General features: G+C 43.7%; 1 protein-coding gene across 1 annotated transcript in view; it reads left to right on the plus strand.

The window, feature by feature from the left end:
- The window catches only part of tecta (tectorin alpha), a gene marked incomplete at its 3' end in the record, with an annotated part of 54850 nt that overhangs the window by 16922 nt on the left and 18688 nt on the right, over positions 1-19240 (plus strand). The window contains exons 10-15 of the mRNA XM_084074172.1: positions 2577-2915; positions 4910-5048; positions 16027-16268; positions 18327-18400; positions 18540-18679; positions 18807-19094. Of these exons, the coding sequence (XP_083930298.1) occupies positions 2577-2915; positions 4910-5048; positions 16027-16268; positions 18327-18400; positions 18540-18679; positions 18807-19094 (1222 nt within the window). The remainder of the gene's footprint in view (positions 1-2576; positions 2916-4909; positions 5049-16026; positions 16269-18326; positions 18401-18539; positions 18680-18806; positions 19095-19240) is intronic.

A 19240-nucleotide genomic window follows, 5' to 3' on the forward strand; every position in this document is an offset into this window, starting at 1 on the left:
CAATTATTTTAACCACTTTAACCATATTTTATACTTTAGGTGCATGACTCTTCCTCCATAATAATGGACAAGAATGATGTACAGTACACGTCTAGTATGTACTTTGATTGTATATAAATGGCTCCAGAATAACGCGTCACAAATTTGAATTGCAGTGAGACGAGACTGAGAGCCAGTCATCCTGCAAACCCTCACCCACTGTCAATTCAATCTCAGATTCTCACAGTTCAACAGCGTCCTCTATTACTCCCATTTCATTGCTTCCTGCTTGTGTATAAATGGCATATTCACACATGTTGGTCCGGCGCCAGTCTCTTGGTGTGTAGACACTGGCTGTCTCACTGCATGTGAGTGTTATTGGGGTGGTGTACGGGGAAGGGGGGTGGGGGTCAGGCATGGTCACTGAGCAGAGGACGGGCCACTATCCCCTTTCGATGCGGATGGGGGCTGTGCCCTGGCGAGCCCTCAGAGATCAGAGTCCGCTCAGGTGAACACCACAGGGTCTGCAGAGATCTGACACAGCCTAGTCTTTGAGTAACCATAAACTCCACAGGCCTCGAACCACGGCAACGGCAGACGTATACGAGATTATTTTTCTTAAAGGGAGCGTGTTGGTAGAGAAGGGGACGGGAGTGGGGGGTGAGGGGGCTTGAGGGGTTAAACTAGTGTTTTAGGAAACGTAAAAAACGGACAAAACCGTAGGCAGCAAAGGAAGTGTTATTTGCAGGGAAAGAGAACTGGGTTAGAGCAGAAATTCGAGTGAAGGCGTAGCTTTACGGCGTGTAGAGTGAAAGAAGGGTGGATGTGGAAGAGGCGCATATGGAGGGAAGTGAGGAAATGAGAATTGTATTGATTTAGTTACATTAGCAGGTCATTTCTGGATGAAAGAACGGTGAGAGATACAAAAACACTGTTGAACTGAGCAGAGAGCTGGGCTACGATAGGCTCTGTCTTTTAGCTTCAACACTTTGTTGTCCATGCACGGCCCAAAACATCGCCTGCTATTCTGGACGACCATTAGAAAGGACTTTTGGGATATCGGCTTGTTATCACCTGTGATGCTAGTCCTCCCGTTATACTGCCATGCTTATCACATTAAATGAGAGCAGTTTAGAGCTAAATGGTTTCTCATAGAAAGGTACTTTGTGCACTGTGGCCTTAGACGAGAATTCCCAGGGCGGCTTCGAAGTTTTGGCCCGAAACCCCAGGCCAGGGGATTTGCTTTGTGGGGGAGTTTTTGGGGAGGGAAGGGAAATTGCTTTGATTGGCCCAGCTGTTACAGTAGCTTTGAAAGCACAGGCCTTTTCTCCTGGATTTTATTTAATCGTTCCCGGGTCCTTATCTCTAGCCTGCATTCCCCCGAGGTGGCTGAGAGCTTTCTCACGGCAAGCGAGAAGCAGAAAACCCTGTGGTATTTCTGTCCCCGACGAACTCACCAACGCACACAAATGGGCCTGTAAAAGCATTCACCTACACTTTTACACAAACTAGCACATTCTGTTGACTTTTATGACAGCAACCCCGCCAACCACACACACACAAAGGGTCCGTATTTAACACAAGCCAATTGCCAAATGCAGGTAGATTGTAAATTTGGCGTCTACGTTTTGGAAATCACCTGACACTTTGGAGTATCAACAATAATATTTCCCTGCTTAACTAAATATCAGGTGACTTTTTGGCTGTAAAATATCAGCTCAGCGTGAGTATGATTTATAGTAAAATGCGCCTATGTGCACATACTGTACGTAGAACTTTAGACGTAGTTAACACATCGAGTGCCATAACCGGTCCGGACCGTTTTTCATAATCCAAACGAGGAGTGCCGTAAACGGTCCGGACCGTTTTTGACCCAATTTTATTTTTACACGTAGGGCCCACGTGGGGCGCTAAAACGAAACTTTGGGATCATCCAAGGAGTTTCTGAGAAGGAGAGGCTGGATGTGGCCATGTCAAAAATCCTTCCGGTCGGCCATTCCAATGTTATCTCCTTGACTAAAAGCTTAATATCTCCATTTCTTTTTAACGTGGTGGAAGCGAGCCGTTTTCGATCGGCGATCACGCTGCAATGGAGGATCGCTTTGGAAATATTATTGTTCCGGGCGTTAGTCGACCCTCCGCCGTCTCGCACGCACGTTTACATGCACTTCCGCGTCGGGGCTTCTACAGCACGAAGCGTATAACGTAAGTGGATGGAAGATATGCAGGCACTCAACGTATAATATTTTAATAAACCTCTGGCACCCAATGTGTTAACACTCATTACAAAATCTTCATCTAGAACCCTTCACTTTCTGGACGTTCAAACAAAAATGGTTTGGTTTTAAAACTAGTTTTTAGTGGTTAATTTGTATTAATTTGATGACACTCTTGTTACTATTTGACCTTGATAGCTGTTTTTATTCACCATAATGTGTGTATGATATACATGACACAAAAAGGCTGTGTGTATATACATTTAATCTTTTTTCTGTTCAAAAAATAAATTGTGTTTATTGTTTTGCTGTTTGGTGGGAAGATTTGAATTAAAATGCTGTGGGAGCGAGCCAGAAAAAAAACATTCCCTTCATCCTCAGGTACCACGTCCTCGTTTCCAAGTACGGCGAGCTGCCCCCGCTGGCCGAGGTAGACCTGAGCCCCCGCAGCGCCATGGTGGACGTGCGCTGGGGGGACACGGTGGAAGTGCTCAGCCTGCGTCTGGAGCTGACGGTGGGCGAGCTGAAGAAACAGCTCAAGACCCTGGTGCAGCTGCCCGTCAACGGCATGAGGCTGTTCTATAGCGACCGCATCATGTGCTGCATGGTGGGGCCTGAGGAGATGAAATATGGATGCCGCGCCCTCCATTCGTACGGCATCCAAGACGGCGACGAAATCCTCGTCGTGCCCAAAGTGAAAAACCGCTGCAGCTCGTCTGGGTCGTGATGCTGAGACGGTGCCACTGGATACCAAGTTTCTTTTACGTATTGTTTTGTTTTTGGACTAGTTTAAAATGTGTTTTTTTCCCAACCATGATTGTAAAGATGTTTGTTTCACAGGTCCGTCACCTTTTACTAATTTGTATTGTATATTCAGTATGCACAAACACTTTAATATAGAGTCTTTTATTAGCGACATTTAAGTTTTTAATGCATGAGTATTGGCGCTGGTAAAATGCCACGCCACGACCCCCAGTCTCGTTTCCACGCAAAGCGTGAATCCCGAGATCACCTCAGAGCTGAGATGGGCAGCGCGGAGTGTCGCGGACAATAGGACTTGTGCATATAGAGCACATGGTCACCGCTAATCACAACTGGGAGGGGATCAGGAGCCCTTGGCGGAAAGATAAGACCAGCCTGAGGTGAGGCGGGCTCCGGGGGACAGAGAGAAAAAGAAGGGGTGTCGAATGCTCAAGTTACGTCAGGTTTTTCTCGCTGTTCATCCCGTGAATGGAGTAGCTCTCTCTCTCTCTGCGGAGGCGGTTAACCCATTCAATCCGGGAACGCATATATGTGTCATTTTAGATTTTTTGCTATAAGCATTATTTTATGCTTTGGGCTATTCAAAAATAGCAGATCTACAAGCTCAAGCTTGTAGATCTGCTACAAATCTTTGAATATGTTTTTTTAAAGCAAAATTATTTTACTCAAATCTTTGCTTCTGGGGATGCTATGTCTTCTAAATCCAAACAGTTTTTTTTTTTTAAAACGTATGTTGCTATAATATCAGTTAGTTCTCAATTTTCTTTTATGCTCAAATGATATGTATTTGTCCGCGGACCCCCATCTCGAAATATTTTGTTCCAGGGACCCTCAGAAGCAAACATTTGTGAAATGTATATTATGTTCAAAGATTTGCACACATTTTCACGATTTTTTCAAAAATAGCAGATCTACAAGCTCATAGCACGCCATGCGCTTGTATATCTGCTATTTTTGACTAGCCAAAGACATCTAAAATGACAGAGATGCGTTCCCGGTCTAAATGGGTTAAGTAGAGGCAGCCTGTATGGTAACCACACACCGGCCACTGTGTCACGGACACTTCCCCTGCATTTAGGTTACAATGGGTTCACCCAGCAGGCCGTGGTCCTCTACCCAGCCCCCTTAGGCTCTACGTTACATCCATCTAACTCACCCAACACCTCCTTCTGCTGTTTCACAGGACCTGGGGGGGTCAGAAACGTTCCTGTTCGCTCACCACTGTTCAATTATAAAGTGTTTAAAATCAAAGATCAGCCGTGATCGGCTCAGAGATGTGAGAATGGCCTGTAGGATGGCAGAATGGATCAATAGCTTAACGGACAGACGTACATGTCTGAATCTGAATTTCCCAGAGATCAATAAGGAACTTTGAAAAGGGCTATATTGCCAATCAACCACAACACTTTTAAATTCATTTGTAGTTCATCAGATGACGTGTGAATGAAAATGCAAGTACCAAACTGGTCTGATATGATCAGCCGTTGACATGGAACTCAGAACTAGCTTGCTAAACATAGACCAGTAGACTTATGACTTGGATTTGAGCTGGACTTAAGTTGCGAAAATCAGAAGTGCTCTGACAGACTTGAGACTTGACTTGGACTTGCACCGAGATGGATTTAAGACTTTTCTTTGTGTGCAACTAATTCTCCCGAAAATATATGGTGTTAGGACTGTTTGTGTCATGAGTACACCCCCTTGGAACGCAAAAACTATACGGTAATCTACCTTGTTTATTTGGAACAAGGTAGATTTTCTTTTACCACGTGTATAAAGGCATCAACCTGTATATCAACACTGCTGGGGCTCTGGGGTACAGCGCTCACTCCGCTGGGGCTCTGGCTGGGCCAGAGAACTCCACCATCCTCTCAGTCTCAGGCTCTGGCTGAACAGCTTGCACCTGTCCTGGAGGAGGCTGGATGACGGGCCATGTCGTGGTCTTCTCCAAGGTTGGAGGTGGACCGCACGCCGGCCAGGGCCCACCGGGGGTTTCCTGACCGTCCCAAGGATCAGGCAGCGTACGGACCAGGGAGCAAGCCACAGCCAATGGCTCCCAGCTCCCAGTTCTCACCCCCGACCGGAGGCTGCGTGATCTATAGGGACTGTCACGATTACAAATTTAAGTCGACGATTAATTGTCACTCAAATAATTGCGATTAACGATTTAATTGTGTGTTTGGCAGTGCACATTGGAACATCCTCCTATAATTCGACAAAGCTCTGTCTGTGTGGTGAGCCCAAAATCTCTTCTGCCCGGTTCTCCTCAGTGGCTGGAGCAGCTTTCCCCAAATGTCAGCTGTTTATTAGCATTTTTGTGTTCACTGGCTCCCGGGTTGCCAAATCATGTGCGCATATCCCCCCACTGGGTCTAGTGTGAATAAAAACTTAATTTCTATTTGCCTTTTAGGCTTTGTAAGCAAAAACTGCACACCTGGGGCAGAAATTACTGACATATTTAATCATTTTCAAAATAGTAGAAATAGTTGATCTACAAGCTTACGCGTTGTGAGCTTGTAGATCTGCTATTTCTACTATTTCTGGAAAATGTTTGAGAAAAAAAAAACATTTTTCAACATGGATACGATTATGACGATTATGCAAAATAATTGTGATTAGGCTATTATGTAATAATTGTGACAGGCCTACTGATCTCCCCCAAACGGCTTTGCTTGAAGGCTGTAGAGTTTTATCAATCAAGTGTTTCGCTCGTCATCACACTGTTGGTCTTAGCGAGGGGCTCTCTTGCCCATTTGTTGGTTGCTGCAGTGGGTCTCGCTCCAACAGTTTCTGCTGATTGAGTTCTAAAATCTCGGTGTCTCTTTCGGGCATTGGTCAGTGTCTCATAGGTGAGGTCAAGGGTCAAAATGTATTGAATGGGCCTCGTTTCAGCTAAGTAAGAAACACAATTACAATAACATAGAAAATACATTGTTAAAATCCACTAGAAATGGTGCTGTGACATTTGGACGTGGCCACCATTCAGAGACCTGAAAGACAAGTTGCAAGACTTGCAACTTGCTTAAAAATACATTTTTCACTTGGGTTGAGAGACTTGAGACCGACTTTGGACTGAAAGACTTAAAAACAGCTCAAATCCTACTGAACTACTTTTGAATAAATTAATCTGCGCCCTTCAATTGGATGAAATTTCAATGTAGCAGACCCTAATTAGCTTGTTCTCGTCTCAGTGTGTGTATATAACTTGTCTATGATGCTCATTTAGAAGTACGGCTGAATCCGTCTTGCTAATAGATTACCAGAATTTAACAGCGTCATCATTGCCAAAGATATGTCTTGAAATACCCTCATGCTGTGCCTTACATTATTTTTAAAACATGTGTAAAAATGAACTAAATTAGCCCTCTTCTACTCAAACAGTGGATGGCTCATCCACACAAACTTACTTTTTTGTAAGTAACTGGATCCCTTCTTTATTAACTCTCAGGTGCTTTAACACATGATTTGATTTGATTTTATGCTTGTATTAAAGTTAGCAGTGCATTCTGATAATGGGATGCGAGATGGCAGATGGGTTATCATGCATTACTTAGGAATGCATTTTTGGGAATTGTTTTGTTATGATGAGGGATTTAAGCTGTCGCAAATATTTAAAATTGGAATTGTATGTCATATTGGTCTGATCTTGTTTTGTGTGTGTTGTAAAAAACAAAAGGAACATTTATTTTGCATGTCATTTTTAAGTAGTGGAAGCATACATTTACTTTTACAGATTTTAAATGAAATCCTGTTCAAATTTGGAGATGGTGTGATCTTGATGACTGCGTGCTTGGAAGCACTGCATAAAACCGCTTTGATTCGATGTATAATTTATATCACTGTTTTAGGCTATATCTGGTACAAATGTACATTGGAGCTTTTGATCTTATGAGATATGAGAAATATGTAAAACATGGAGCAGGCTTAATGTTGTCAACCTGAATGTAAATCATTTACACAGGACTGTTCTGCTGATTGATTATGCATTAAATGCAGCCTGTTGCCATCAACAGCCTGTCAACTGATAGCTGAGAAGTAGATTTTTCTTACTGAATTGAAAAACCGACCATGGCTAAGGGCAACATTCGTTGCGTGCATACGCCAGTGTAACACTTATGTGAAAAAATTCGGACTGTCTAATATATATGAAGACAAATATTCATATCAGGGATCCAGCACAAGTCACAAAAGTGACAAAAACTAAACACAAGCTCACAATTGTGTTGCATTGCAACAAATGCTTGTAGATTAGCTAGTATAGTCAGAATGTAACATACAGTATATGTTAATGGCAGGTACACACTGTAGGACTTCTAAAGTGGTCGGGGAGTCATCTCATCGTTAAGCATTACACACTGCAGGAGTATATTTCTTGAAATCGGCTGACATATATCGTTGTGGTTTTCACACTATAGATTGATCCCCGACCAGGGATTACACACTGTAGGATAGTTCACTAGGATGCTATCCAGAGTCAGACCCAATACATACATTTGTTTTGAATCCAATTCATTTTAATCGACGTCTCCCGTGATATATATATGCGTCTCTCTCTCTCTCTCTCTCGTCAAGTAGCCTATGCAGCACGCAGTGTTGCCATATCCGCTCAAGGGTCATTGAGGGGGTTCCAGGGGTTTCCCAGCCAAATGATGGATAGTTAGGAACGAAATTGTCCCTTTAGGCCGGGTCTGTAACTCCACACACTATTTGGTTCCATTTTCTACAGTAAATGAATACTGAGGATGTTATAGTGTAGATTGGGGTGCTAGATATATACATTGTATCAAATGGGGGTTTGTGGCCTAATGCATATCAACATGGGGATCGCTGAAATTAAAATGTTTGCCAAATCACTGACCTGAATGATGAAAACATGAATCCAAAACTATATTGGCAACGATAAAAAATCTAATAAAAAGTTCTATACGTTTTCTTCCTGAAATTCGGCACCCGCAATAGGGTGCCGGAAGTGACCATTGGCCCGGAGGTATGGCCTGAGCCACAAGAGAAGCTTCGAGTTGCTAGCAGTCTGTACGCATGGATAGCCTTCACAGCTCTGTTTCATTGGCTGAGTGCTTGGCTGTAGAGAAGACTGCATTCTGCAGATCTATTCCCTCTTTGGCATACATGTGCGTTTTTGTTACCAAGTTGCGAAGACTCCATTCCATATGTGTCAGGTGGTGTTGTGTTTCCAAGGGGCATTCCCTCTATGCTCCCCTCCTCCAATTCCCAGCAGCATGGCTCTAATCCTGAGCAGGGTATCTATATCTCCCCACCCACATACACATCGCCACCATCAGCTGCAGACCCCCTTCTCGAGGTTTAAGGTGTTTTGTGGAGCCTAGGCAGCAGCCATTAGGGGTTCAAGCTAGACTACAGAGGTGCTCCTCGCGTCTTAGATGGGAGAGCATGGACTTGGGTTCAAGGTGACACAAGTTCAGGTGCAGCCTGGGCGACACCTAACTGACTGACTTGAAAGATTTCATCTATATGGAGTCGACACTCACTTACCTGCCTTGGTGGTGGAGTCTGTGTGTGTGTGTGTGTTTAGGTGCAGTGTGCATGCCGGTTGAAAAGTTGAAGTAGACTGTTGTGGAGTTACTGCATGGAACAGTGTGTTTCCAGCTGTGGCAAAGTCTGCTTTTGATTTGAGTTTTTCTTTGTTGAGGGTTAACGACTTTTCAATTTGTCTTCCCTATTTTGAGCAAGTCATAGGTGAAAACCTTCAAAAATAGCAGATCTGCAAGCTCATAACGCATCACATCACGACGAGTTGTGAGATCAGCTTTCTGCTATTTTTGCGTGACAAGTCACTGACGTAATAGTGACTATGGGGCACAACGCTAGCCTGGCATGGCCAGACTAATGTCACTGCATAGATATTAGTCTGGAATCTCTGTGTGGAACCTGCATTTCCGAGGGGCAAATTCAAAAAATGCCTCTGGTGATAAACCCGCCCCATATTTGCATACAGGGCCCTGATTGGTCCCTCACAACTTCGGAGGGAGAGAAATACAATCTCTATTGAGAGGGGCCAGACCTAATCTGCCAAGGGCAATTTTTTTTTTGCAATGGCAGATTCATCTGGAACCAGGCTAGCACAACGCAGCACGCTTTACAGTGGTTTACAACAGTGGTTCTCAAACATCATCATCTTCATGTCATGGACCCTTTAATGTATTTGGCCGCGGATCCTCATCTGAAAATATTTTGTGCCAGGAACCACAAGATTTGTGTTGTTAAAATTTGTCAAAGTATTCCAAATTTTGTGAGCTTGTAGATCTGCTATTTTCAAAATACCCAAAGTATAAAATAGTGATTCAACTGATATTGATGCTATATTATCTCATATATAGCATGAGACCCCTGGTGGTCCCCAGACCCCACTTTGAGCACCACTGCTTTACAGCACATCTGGAACACCTTTCTAGTTTGAGAGGGACTTGTACTTGAGGTCATGTGATCATGCATCTAGCTGACTAATCAATCACAGCTGATTAGTCTAATACGCTTTGTGTTTCAAAGTGGTTTTGCCCCCTGAATGCAAATAAAAATCCAGTCATGTTTGTAAACAAGAAACCCTTCTATAAAATAGGGCTTACGTGGTTAATTGGCTCGGTGTTGAAAGTGAATGTCACGCTTTTGTCAGTGTATCACACTCTGTCCGTTTTCAAGTACAGAATCAGGACTCGTTTATATAATAAAATAGTTTGCTTTTACTCCAACATAGCAGCTGTTCTTTTTACTTAATGTCCTTCCCTGAGTGTAATTTACTCTTGTGACTGCAGACTAACCTAGCCTTGCCACCATCCACTCATATCTGCTTGTGTGCTTGTGTGTGTGTGTGTGTGTGTGTGTGTGTGTGTGTGTGTGTGTGTGTGTGTGTGTGTGTGTGCGTGCGTGCGTGTGTGCGTGCGTGCGTGCGTGCGTGTGCGCACAGGTAAGCACATGCTCACATTCATGCTTACACAAGCCTTATTTTAATTTGGGATGGATGCATCTGTGCTGTTTCCTATTGTATACTGTTTTGTGTTGATCTGTGAAGCACTCTGTGACAAAACTCAGGGACGGTTAAGACTCAAGAAGGCCCCCGGGCCCATTACCTCACTTCAGCTATATAGGAGGGAACTTGTATTGTAGGCTGAGGCTAACCTATATAGAAATATATAATTTGTCTGGCTAATTGGCCTGGTACATATTCTGTCCATGACAAAACAGACGGGAGCTGAAGCCTGAAGGGCTAGAATAGTTTTTGTGTTTTTCTGCTTGATATCTTATTTAGTTTTGAAGACATGAACCAATGAATTTCAAAGGGGTGTGGCTCAGCACTTAAATAGACCAAAGTCAACAACTGTTGGGCAAAACTTGCAACATGTGAAAATACCTTGAAGGTTTCCTTCAAATTGACCGCCAAGGGTCGCTACAATCGCAAAACGATCTAAGTAAATCATTACAAAAATTACAGGATATGTTGAACTCATGTGTGTACAATTATTCAATATTTTCAAATCGCCCCATCAGTTCTGCCATCAGTTCCAAACACCTGCATGAGCATGATGAAAATGTGGTAGCTTGTCCAAACATCCCCAGACTAGGTTGATTAAGCTGTGGAAGTGTGTCCCTAAATTGGAATTGAACTGTAGGGGGGAAAGACACAGATTTGGCAGTAAATTAATAAGCTTATGTCCAATCATCATAAAACCTCTAGTACAGGTGTCGGAAATTGTCACAGCTTTAAACTTTTAACAGTCCGTGTTGGCTTGGATCCCTGTGTATTGGAACGGTTCTGAGTTAGGCAACATAAAGCGTTTCTCTAAAATGAGACAAATTGCTTAGGATTGGGATTGCTTAAAGGACCATACAGATGGTCTGGCATGTTTAGCCTATTGACCACAACTCAATAAACTTACCATTACTGCAGAGTCCGACCATTTTCCAAAGCATACTGTGGTTTGTTTGATTTTTGAGGAAGCCAATTGGATTCTGTTCATTTCAGTGCTGTGTTAAAATCAACCTGCAGAGACTTGAAATGTGCTTGAGATAGGCAGTTCAACACAGTGAACTTTATTACCTGGTTATTGTTTATCAAAGTTAAGTTATTATCATCGTATTCATGCATTTTAATGCATGGATTGATTTGAAAATATAGATTTATGAACAACATTTAAATGTCCAGGACTGTGCAACATTTAACCAACATTAACCCAATTATAAGTTTGATATGGTTTTTAATAACTTTGAGGAAAATGTAAACAACTTTGACATCTAATAATACTACCATTAATGGGAATGTTATCATATGGCCAGTATGGTCCTTTTAACTGTTCTTTGCTTCTTAAAGTTAGTGTCACAAGCCAATTTCCTCCTAAATAATGATCATTGTGTATTATTGCTATACTATCCAAATTTCCCTGTACATTTAAGTGTTAAAAAAACAATATTTCTGTGGATACAATCAACAGCTCATTACCACAGAAGCGTATTGCTGCCATGTCAGGAGATACGTATCACGTTATAACCTGATACGTATCTGGTTAAAACCAGATTTTGATCTTATTTTTAGCGGCGCTAGCCGCTCTATACCTTTAGGTATAGAGCGGATATTAGCCCTCTATGCCTGGCTTTTGCGTCAACGTTCTGATTGGTCAGGTGCGCCAACGTTCTGATTGGTCAGGTGCGTCAACGTTCTGATTGGTCAGGTGCGTCAACGTTCTGATTGGTCAGGTGCGCCAAAGTTGTGATTGGTCACTATTCATGACATCACTATGATGTCATGAATATAGAATTCGATGTCTATATAAACGATGACAATGACTTCATCTTATTATTCATTTGGCTAAAGTCTCCGTCTAGGTAAGTTATTTAAAGTTAATATGACGAATAGAAAGAGAAAGATACAAGAACAGATGAAGGGTGAATGTATAGAAAGTCTGAGTTCGGGACCCAGTCATCCGTTATGACAGAATGGTTTGATAGAGACGATCGAGAATCCAAGAGTCCGTTAAGGTTCTGATTGGTCAGGCCCGTCAAGGTTCTGATTGGTCAGGCCCGTCAAGGTTCTGATTGGTCAGGCCCGTCAAGGTTGTGATTTGTCAGGCAAGGGGACTATTCATGACATCACTATGATGTCAAGGTTTATTTTTTATTTCCTCATGTTTTTTTTTGTATATATTTTTATTTGGCTAAAGTCTCCTTCTAGGTAAGTTATTTAAAGTTAGATCCTCAATTTAACTTTATCTGTCGTCGACGCTCTGATTGGTCAGACCCGTCAACAAAGTGATTGGTCAAGCTTCACATGACACATGGCTATAAACACATTATAAACACATATCGATGACATAATGTATTCAAAGGCGCCGCTACCTTCACACAGGGTGTGATTTTTATCTTATTTAAAGCCCAAAACACCACATATACAAGGTGACAATGCCTCAGAAGCTAAGTGCTGTCAGCTTGTAGATCTGAATCAGAATTTACCAAGGAGTGGGAACGGATTCATCATTTTACACCTGTGTATGTATAAATCAAGGCTCTTCACATATTTCATGAATCCAATGTTGGTCTTTACTTAATACACTAAACATAGTAAACATTGAAGAATAGTTTTGTGAATGACGCTCAATGTGAGGGGAGGTACTATTGCTATTCACCCATTTGCCAGAGAAGCTTGTGGCTTACAATGGGAAAGAAAACATAGACAAGCAAGACAACTGACACACATTTTAACCGCTTCAGGTGATCTTTAAGACAAATGAAAAACAGAAAAAGTATCAAAATCATGGCACTGCATCTTTAAGATCTGGAGGGTCACCTGTTGATTAATGCTGTCTGGGAGCCAGCAAAGTGGCTTCAAGTGGACACATTACTGAAAGTACTCCACAAACCACTGCTGCTCCAACTAACCATTTGATGCAGAACAATAGTATGCGATAGACGCTTTTACCGCAACACTATGATGAAAACCACATGGACCACATGTCCGTATGGACATTGAAAACCACAATGTCCATACACGCTTCTCGCATTTCTGGTGCCTTGTTCCAAAGAGTAATTTACTACAGTCAGTGCAACCTCCACCTGGGTCCAGTGTATGCCACAAATGACCGATCATTGCAGCATCTTTGATGTAAAACTGCTAAGACTGTAATTGGCGACACTGAGCTTGAAGATGACCACTTACTTATGCAAAGTGTAGAGTGAGGTTGGGAGATGAACATGCTGTGGAGGGTGGAGTGGTGCGGTGGGTGGCTAGACTGGGTGTCATTCGCTAACGCCTCCCCCGCATCCGCACGACCCCGTCTGAGTAGCAGGTATACTGATCTGCCCCATTGCATTATGAAGTGGGACCGAGGGCAGGGAAGCCTGAACGGGTTCTTTTGTGTGCTGGGGTGAAGGAAGTCATTGGGGTCTAATGTGGTTTGGGTTACCTGGAGGAGATTTTCACAATGTGAGCAAGAAAAGGAGGAGAGGAGGGCAGGGCAAGGCCAACTGCATGGGCACAGAGGGGAAGGTTTGAGAGGTTGAATTAAGAGTGGCCGCTCCGGGGATTAGGTGACTGCCGAACTGAGCTCACCTGGAAACCAGTCCAGATTCTTCTTTGTCAAGGTCAGGCTTGATGGATTCTCCAGAACCTACGAGGCTGGATACCCTGAACCCCTGTTCCCACACAGCGCCTCCAGTGCAGCTGAAGCCGTTAATGCTGGCGTTGCTATATAGAGTGAAAACATCAGTCGTGTCAGACATGTTTTTCATTTAGTTATTTATTGTTATTATTTATTTAATTTTCCCCTTTGGGGGATATGCATAAATTCCTATGCAGATTTAGTCAAATAAAAGGAATAAGTGGATTCTTTACAATAGTATACTGCGTCTGTCATATTTTGCTTTGCTATGTGTACCCTATATAATTTGAATGCCAATTTCTGTTATTTGTATGCATCATGGTTCCCTGGTTCATAATCTGCATTGCCTGCTGACTCCTTTTAATGAAAATACTCAGAAATGCCAACAGTTTGAAATAAGACTTTGTGCAAAGCAGATATTATGATTGGTAAACACAGTTGAAGGTAATAGCATTAAATGTGGGTGTGTTTTATTTTGGTGTTACTGTGTGCATGGACTATATAGTATACAGTTAACTCACCGGAAATAGCATTAGTGTCATGTACACTGGCACATGACATGTACACTGCGCCTCCATCTTACTCCTGTTCAACACCCCTCACTGACAGGCACCGCCCTAGCCCGTAGGAGCCCCTAGCACAGCGACAAAGATCGCCCTCCCTGCCAGCCCCCCTCCCCCCCAAATCACGGGCAATTGTATTCATAATATAGACGCAGTGGATTCAAACCCCCAGACTTCGTGGTAGTGAACAGGTGTGAGACCCAAGCAACCAGGGACAGGGGTCGCAAATAAGCCTCGGCTAGAAAGAATCAATGTAAAGTACCCATTTACATAATTCTTAACACAACAAATAGTAAAAGGTCAATTAAAATTAATACATGGAGTGACTGTAAGTCATAGTGCATACTGTGTGGTTTCAGCCCTTTTTAAGGCATGGAAAAGTGAGACCGTTTAAAGTTGGAAAACCGTACTCTCTCAAATTACTGTCCTCATTCCTAGTGAGTGAGCCCAATGGATGAGAAAGAGAGAGAGTGTGTGTGTGTGTGTGTGTGTGAGAGAGAGAGAGAGAGAGAGAGAGAGAGAGAGAGAGAGAGAGAGAGAGAGAGAGAGAGAGAGAGAGAGAGAGAGAGAGAGAGAGAGAGAGAGAGAGAGAGAGAGAAGAGAGAGATGGACTGCTATCTTCCGTATCGTGTTCTCATCACCCAATGAATTGTCTGAGAGTGTGGATGAGGGAGGAGGGGTTCAACTGAGGAAACGCAGTAATGCATCTTTCCCACTTCTTTATCCTATATATTTCCCGAAACACACCATCTGTTGTGCAGGACGACCCTTGGCCAGGTACGTCCTATGTGACTGTTGTTTCGTTTTTTTCGGGTCCACCTCTTTTGTGTTTTGCTCTCTTTCACAAGTTGGTTAAAGGTATGTGTGCATTTACACAACAAGACATGGGTGGTATAAAAGAACCCTCCACAGAGAGCCTCTGCACTCGTTAATGGGAGCCCGGGGTCTGCCCTCCGTCCAGTAGCCTTTCACACGTCTTGCCCTTCCCCTCCTCTCCAGTTACGTCCACTGTCCCCCTGGAACAAAGACCCAACTGACTCCCATCTCCTTCCCAGACCCATATCAGCCTGGAATCACCTGAGATTTGCCCTGGGTATCACACCACAATCTATGGAAATGAAGTTTCTTGTATGTCCTTGTAAATGAGGCTGTTCCTAATTAAAAAAAAGAGAAAGTGTTCAGTTGTGACCTAAGTGACTCATGTTAATTCCGTAACCCTACCTACCTCTGCGCTTGAAAAGCAGGTGGTTTTAGTGTGTGTGTGTGTCACTGTTTTTTTTGTCCATAAATGCCCCAGAGTGAGACTGTACTACTTTAGATTGGTCAGGTGCTTCGGTGAGTGTTTAAGGCTGTACTCGGGAAAGACTCTATCACAGCACAATCAAACGGCCTATTCCAAACGGTTGACATTTGTATATCTGAAATGCTCTTTGTCCACAACATTGTGCTTCCGATGCATGAAATGAAAACAGGTCTTATTTTGATATCATCCATGACTTTGGTGTTTTCTCTCCCTCAGCTTCCAGGATCTTTCTCTTGTTCCTTCTGCTTCTTACATATTCTTCTTACATTCCTCTGTTTCCACTCCCAGCCCCCCCCCCCCCCCCCCCCTCCCCTCACACAGTCATACTCTCAAAATCTCCCTCCCCTCCCATCCCTTCTACTCCTCTACCTACAGTACTTCCCCTTCTCCAAACACTGATCTCAGATTAACTTGAACACTATCCCTGGTAAAGTTTGCACCTGTTTCTTAAGGCAGGTTCGCTCCAGAGCTTCGGCCGAGGCGCTTCACCCCCTCGTTTTGTCTTTATTTTCTCTCTTTTTGTTAACTGAACCACTTCGGTCCCCTTTATTTCATAAGCGGTCACGCGCCTGTGCGGCCAGGCTTTGGCTGCCCTGTGGACCTCTGTTATCGCTGGCGATCGCTCCAAGGATTTGGGACGAGAAGTTCTCCGTCGTCCTCAGTCTCTGGACAACCAGTCCCCCACCCCCTTCTCCTCCCATCAGTTCAGTGACTGCCGCCCCCATCCACCCACCCACCCTCTGCTTTCTCTCTGCCCCCACCGCCAGTGGATGGTTCTGGATGGAACACTGCTCTGTGGAGGCAGCCTGGTGAGAGTGGTGAGGTGCTAGATGTCCATCTTCTGAAGGCAGGTGAGTGCAACATCTCTCCATCTCCATCACTAGTGAACTGTCACTGCCGACATAGAATAGATATTTCTCCCACTATTACTGTCTTTCTTTGGAATCAATGCATGAACACAGGGGAGATGTTATTGAGTGTAATCAAAATATTTAGGTAAAATTTTCATAGACATAAAATTGGACAACGTAAATTTTACTGGTAAATCTGTGGGTGCAGATACTTTCAGTTTGTCTTTGCTGTATCTGTTCTTTTGTCACTCTACTAGAACAGTGATTAGTGCAATAATCAGATAGATTTTCAGTGATGTATTCTATAATCTATAAAGCTACAGAGATTACAGTTTGCTAATGGTATCTAAACATATATATGCTGAATACAATAGATGTGTTTGGAATGTTAAGATTCATTTCCATGTCCCAAGTCAAGCGTGATTGGTATTTACATTGTTGAATTGACAGTGGATGCTGCAGTGAATGGATTATGCTTGGGCTGAGGCCACATGCCCTCTTGATCTATGTATGTCCCGGAGGGTGTCCCCAGAGGGAAAAAAGTGTTCAGGGTGCTTGTTCAGCTTTTTGCATGAAGCCCCATGAGATTTATCTAAATTGCCATGTTGACAATGCATAGAGTACATGTCTGTCCGATAAGATGTGGGGGTGGGCGGGGACGGGGACGGGGCGCTGCAGAAGTCAAGATAGCAATTGTGGCAATCTCTCTGTTGCTATAGTAGGATGACAGCGCGATGACAATACAACGCTCCTCTTTCACCAGGGTCCACTAACCCTGGCACACCTGAGCACAATTTACCATCACACTGAATGCTATTCACACGCCGCACAGAAGACATGGACATTTGAGAGAGGAGATTCCAATTTACCTTGTATCAACAGTGCTATAATGTTTCACATCAAGCTTCTGATCTGACTGGATCCTTATCGCGCTCTTTCTTTAGGCTATTTGTATAGGAATTTCATAGAATTGTTCATTTCAAAGCATATTCATATGCATTTTGCAATTATTAAACCTTTACATTAAATGATAATAATAATGATTAATATTTTGTAAACAAGTCTTTTGAAACTTCAATAGCATCCCATGATGAGTCATCAAGTGGTTCAGGCCTGAGTTTTAGAATGAAACTTTTCAAAGCGCTAAATAGGTTGACCCTGAGTGCTGTAATTACACCAAAGCACTCAACTGTCACAGGCGCTTAACTGTAAAAGGTCAAGTTGACATGTGACACGTCAAGTGTGTTAAACTGGAAAGTTGAAACGTTTTGATTCATGTCCCACTTTTCTGTCACCGCTGACATTTCGTTCCGTTCGATTAAACACGGCAAGCTCCGAACGCTATTACGGTGACCGTCAACCCGCCAACTTGGCCGTATGCGGCGGTTTGGCAAAGGAATGTCTGCCGGGCTAGGCACAGAACGGTCCAAAGGGCCACCGCAAAGACCTCGGCAATTCAAACCTACTCACTTAAAGCCATTAGTGCCCTTGTGTTTATGCTCCTCTTCCTTTAGCCAACAAGGCATGGATGGCTCCCAAACTGAAGTGGTAATTAGGTCCTAAGCAGCTCCCGTCCTCAGACACAGAGACGCTGGAGTCGTGTGGGTCAGCTGGGTAGGCTGCCGGGAACCGTGGCACAGAGAGGCCCCTAGACCACTGTGTCCACTCACATGGGATCGTAAGGCGAATGTGATCCTGACACATTGTTCTGGCATGCATAATAGGGCCTTTTCAGCGCTTCTCAGGGGAGACCTGGGAGCCTGATCTTAAAGAAGTTACGTGACGTTGGCTTGATGGCTCACCCTCCTCTGTACTTTTTGTCCAGCACACTCGCACGTATGAGAAGCCGCTCGATGACTCACATATGTCCTTTTGACGCAAAACGAATAAAGCCAGTATGGTCGAAGCTGCTCTGATTGATCGCGGCAGTATGACTTGGAATGCGAGGAAGTGACATCACGGCTAGCCCAAAAGCTTGGGTCACTCTAACTCATATCATGAACTCCTTTTCTCCTCTCCCTTGTTTTCAGGATGGTCAGGCCAGGCAGTCGAGCAACACTTATCCTGTTGCACCTCCTCAGCATCTTCACCCAGACAGCAAGTTGTAAGTAAATTAGAAATGTCCCATATGTCACTGGCAATTAATTACAAGCATGTTCTTTCCCAAGCCACTTCCTTATCATTGTATGCCCAGTGGATGCTACTATTACTATCTTAAAAACTGCCACCTCCCCCTCATTTAGCTAGCACTGAGGAGGTCCTCTACCCTTATGGACCTGCCGCCAGGGATCTGGAAACCCCCAAGATGGATGATGGGAGTTCTCCTGAAATCCTCATCCAAATTCCATTCATCTACTTCAACAGTCCCTACCGCTCTATCTTTGTAAGGCTTGATTCAACCCATCACATTATCCATAATTACCTTTTTGATGGGAAGCAGCTTCCCCTGACCTCTCTACTTGCGGTAGTAAAAGGTGAAAGCACAGCTCTCTCTTTCTTTCTGTTCACAGGTCAACAACAATGGCGTCATCTCCTTCAACGTGCAGGTGAGCCAGTTCACACCGGAGGCCTTCCCTCTGAGCGACAGCAGGTCGTTCATTTCGCCACTATGGGCAGATGTGCACAATGGCATCCGGGGAGACGTGTACTACCGTGAGAGCACTGAACCGGAGATGCTAGAGCGAGCTACGCAAGATATCCGCAGATACTTCAGGAACATGCCCAACTTCACAGCCACGTGGCTCTTTATTGCAACATGGCACCAGGTCACTTTCTACGGAGGCAGCCAGACAACTCCGGTAAAGTACAGATGTAGACCATTACGGGTCCATTTGGGTAAAGTTTTACAGTTTACACTCATTGTTAAATGAATACTGAGGTTTTTACCGTGTGATGTAATTGCTGAACAGTGGGGCTTAACGTATCTAAAAGAGTGTTGATACTT

The sequence above is a fragment of the Gymnoscopelus microlampas genome (assembly GCF_963454915.1).
Source record: "Gymnoscopelus microlampas genome assembly, chromosome: 12".
NCBI lineage: Eukaryota > Metazoa > Chordata > Actinopteri > Myctophiformes > Myctophidae > Gymnoscopelus > Gymnoscopelus microlampas.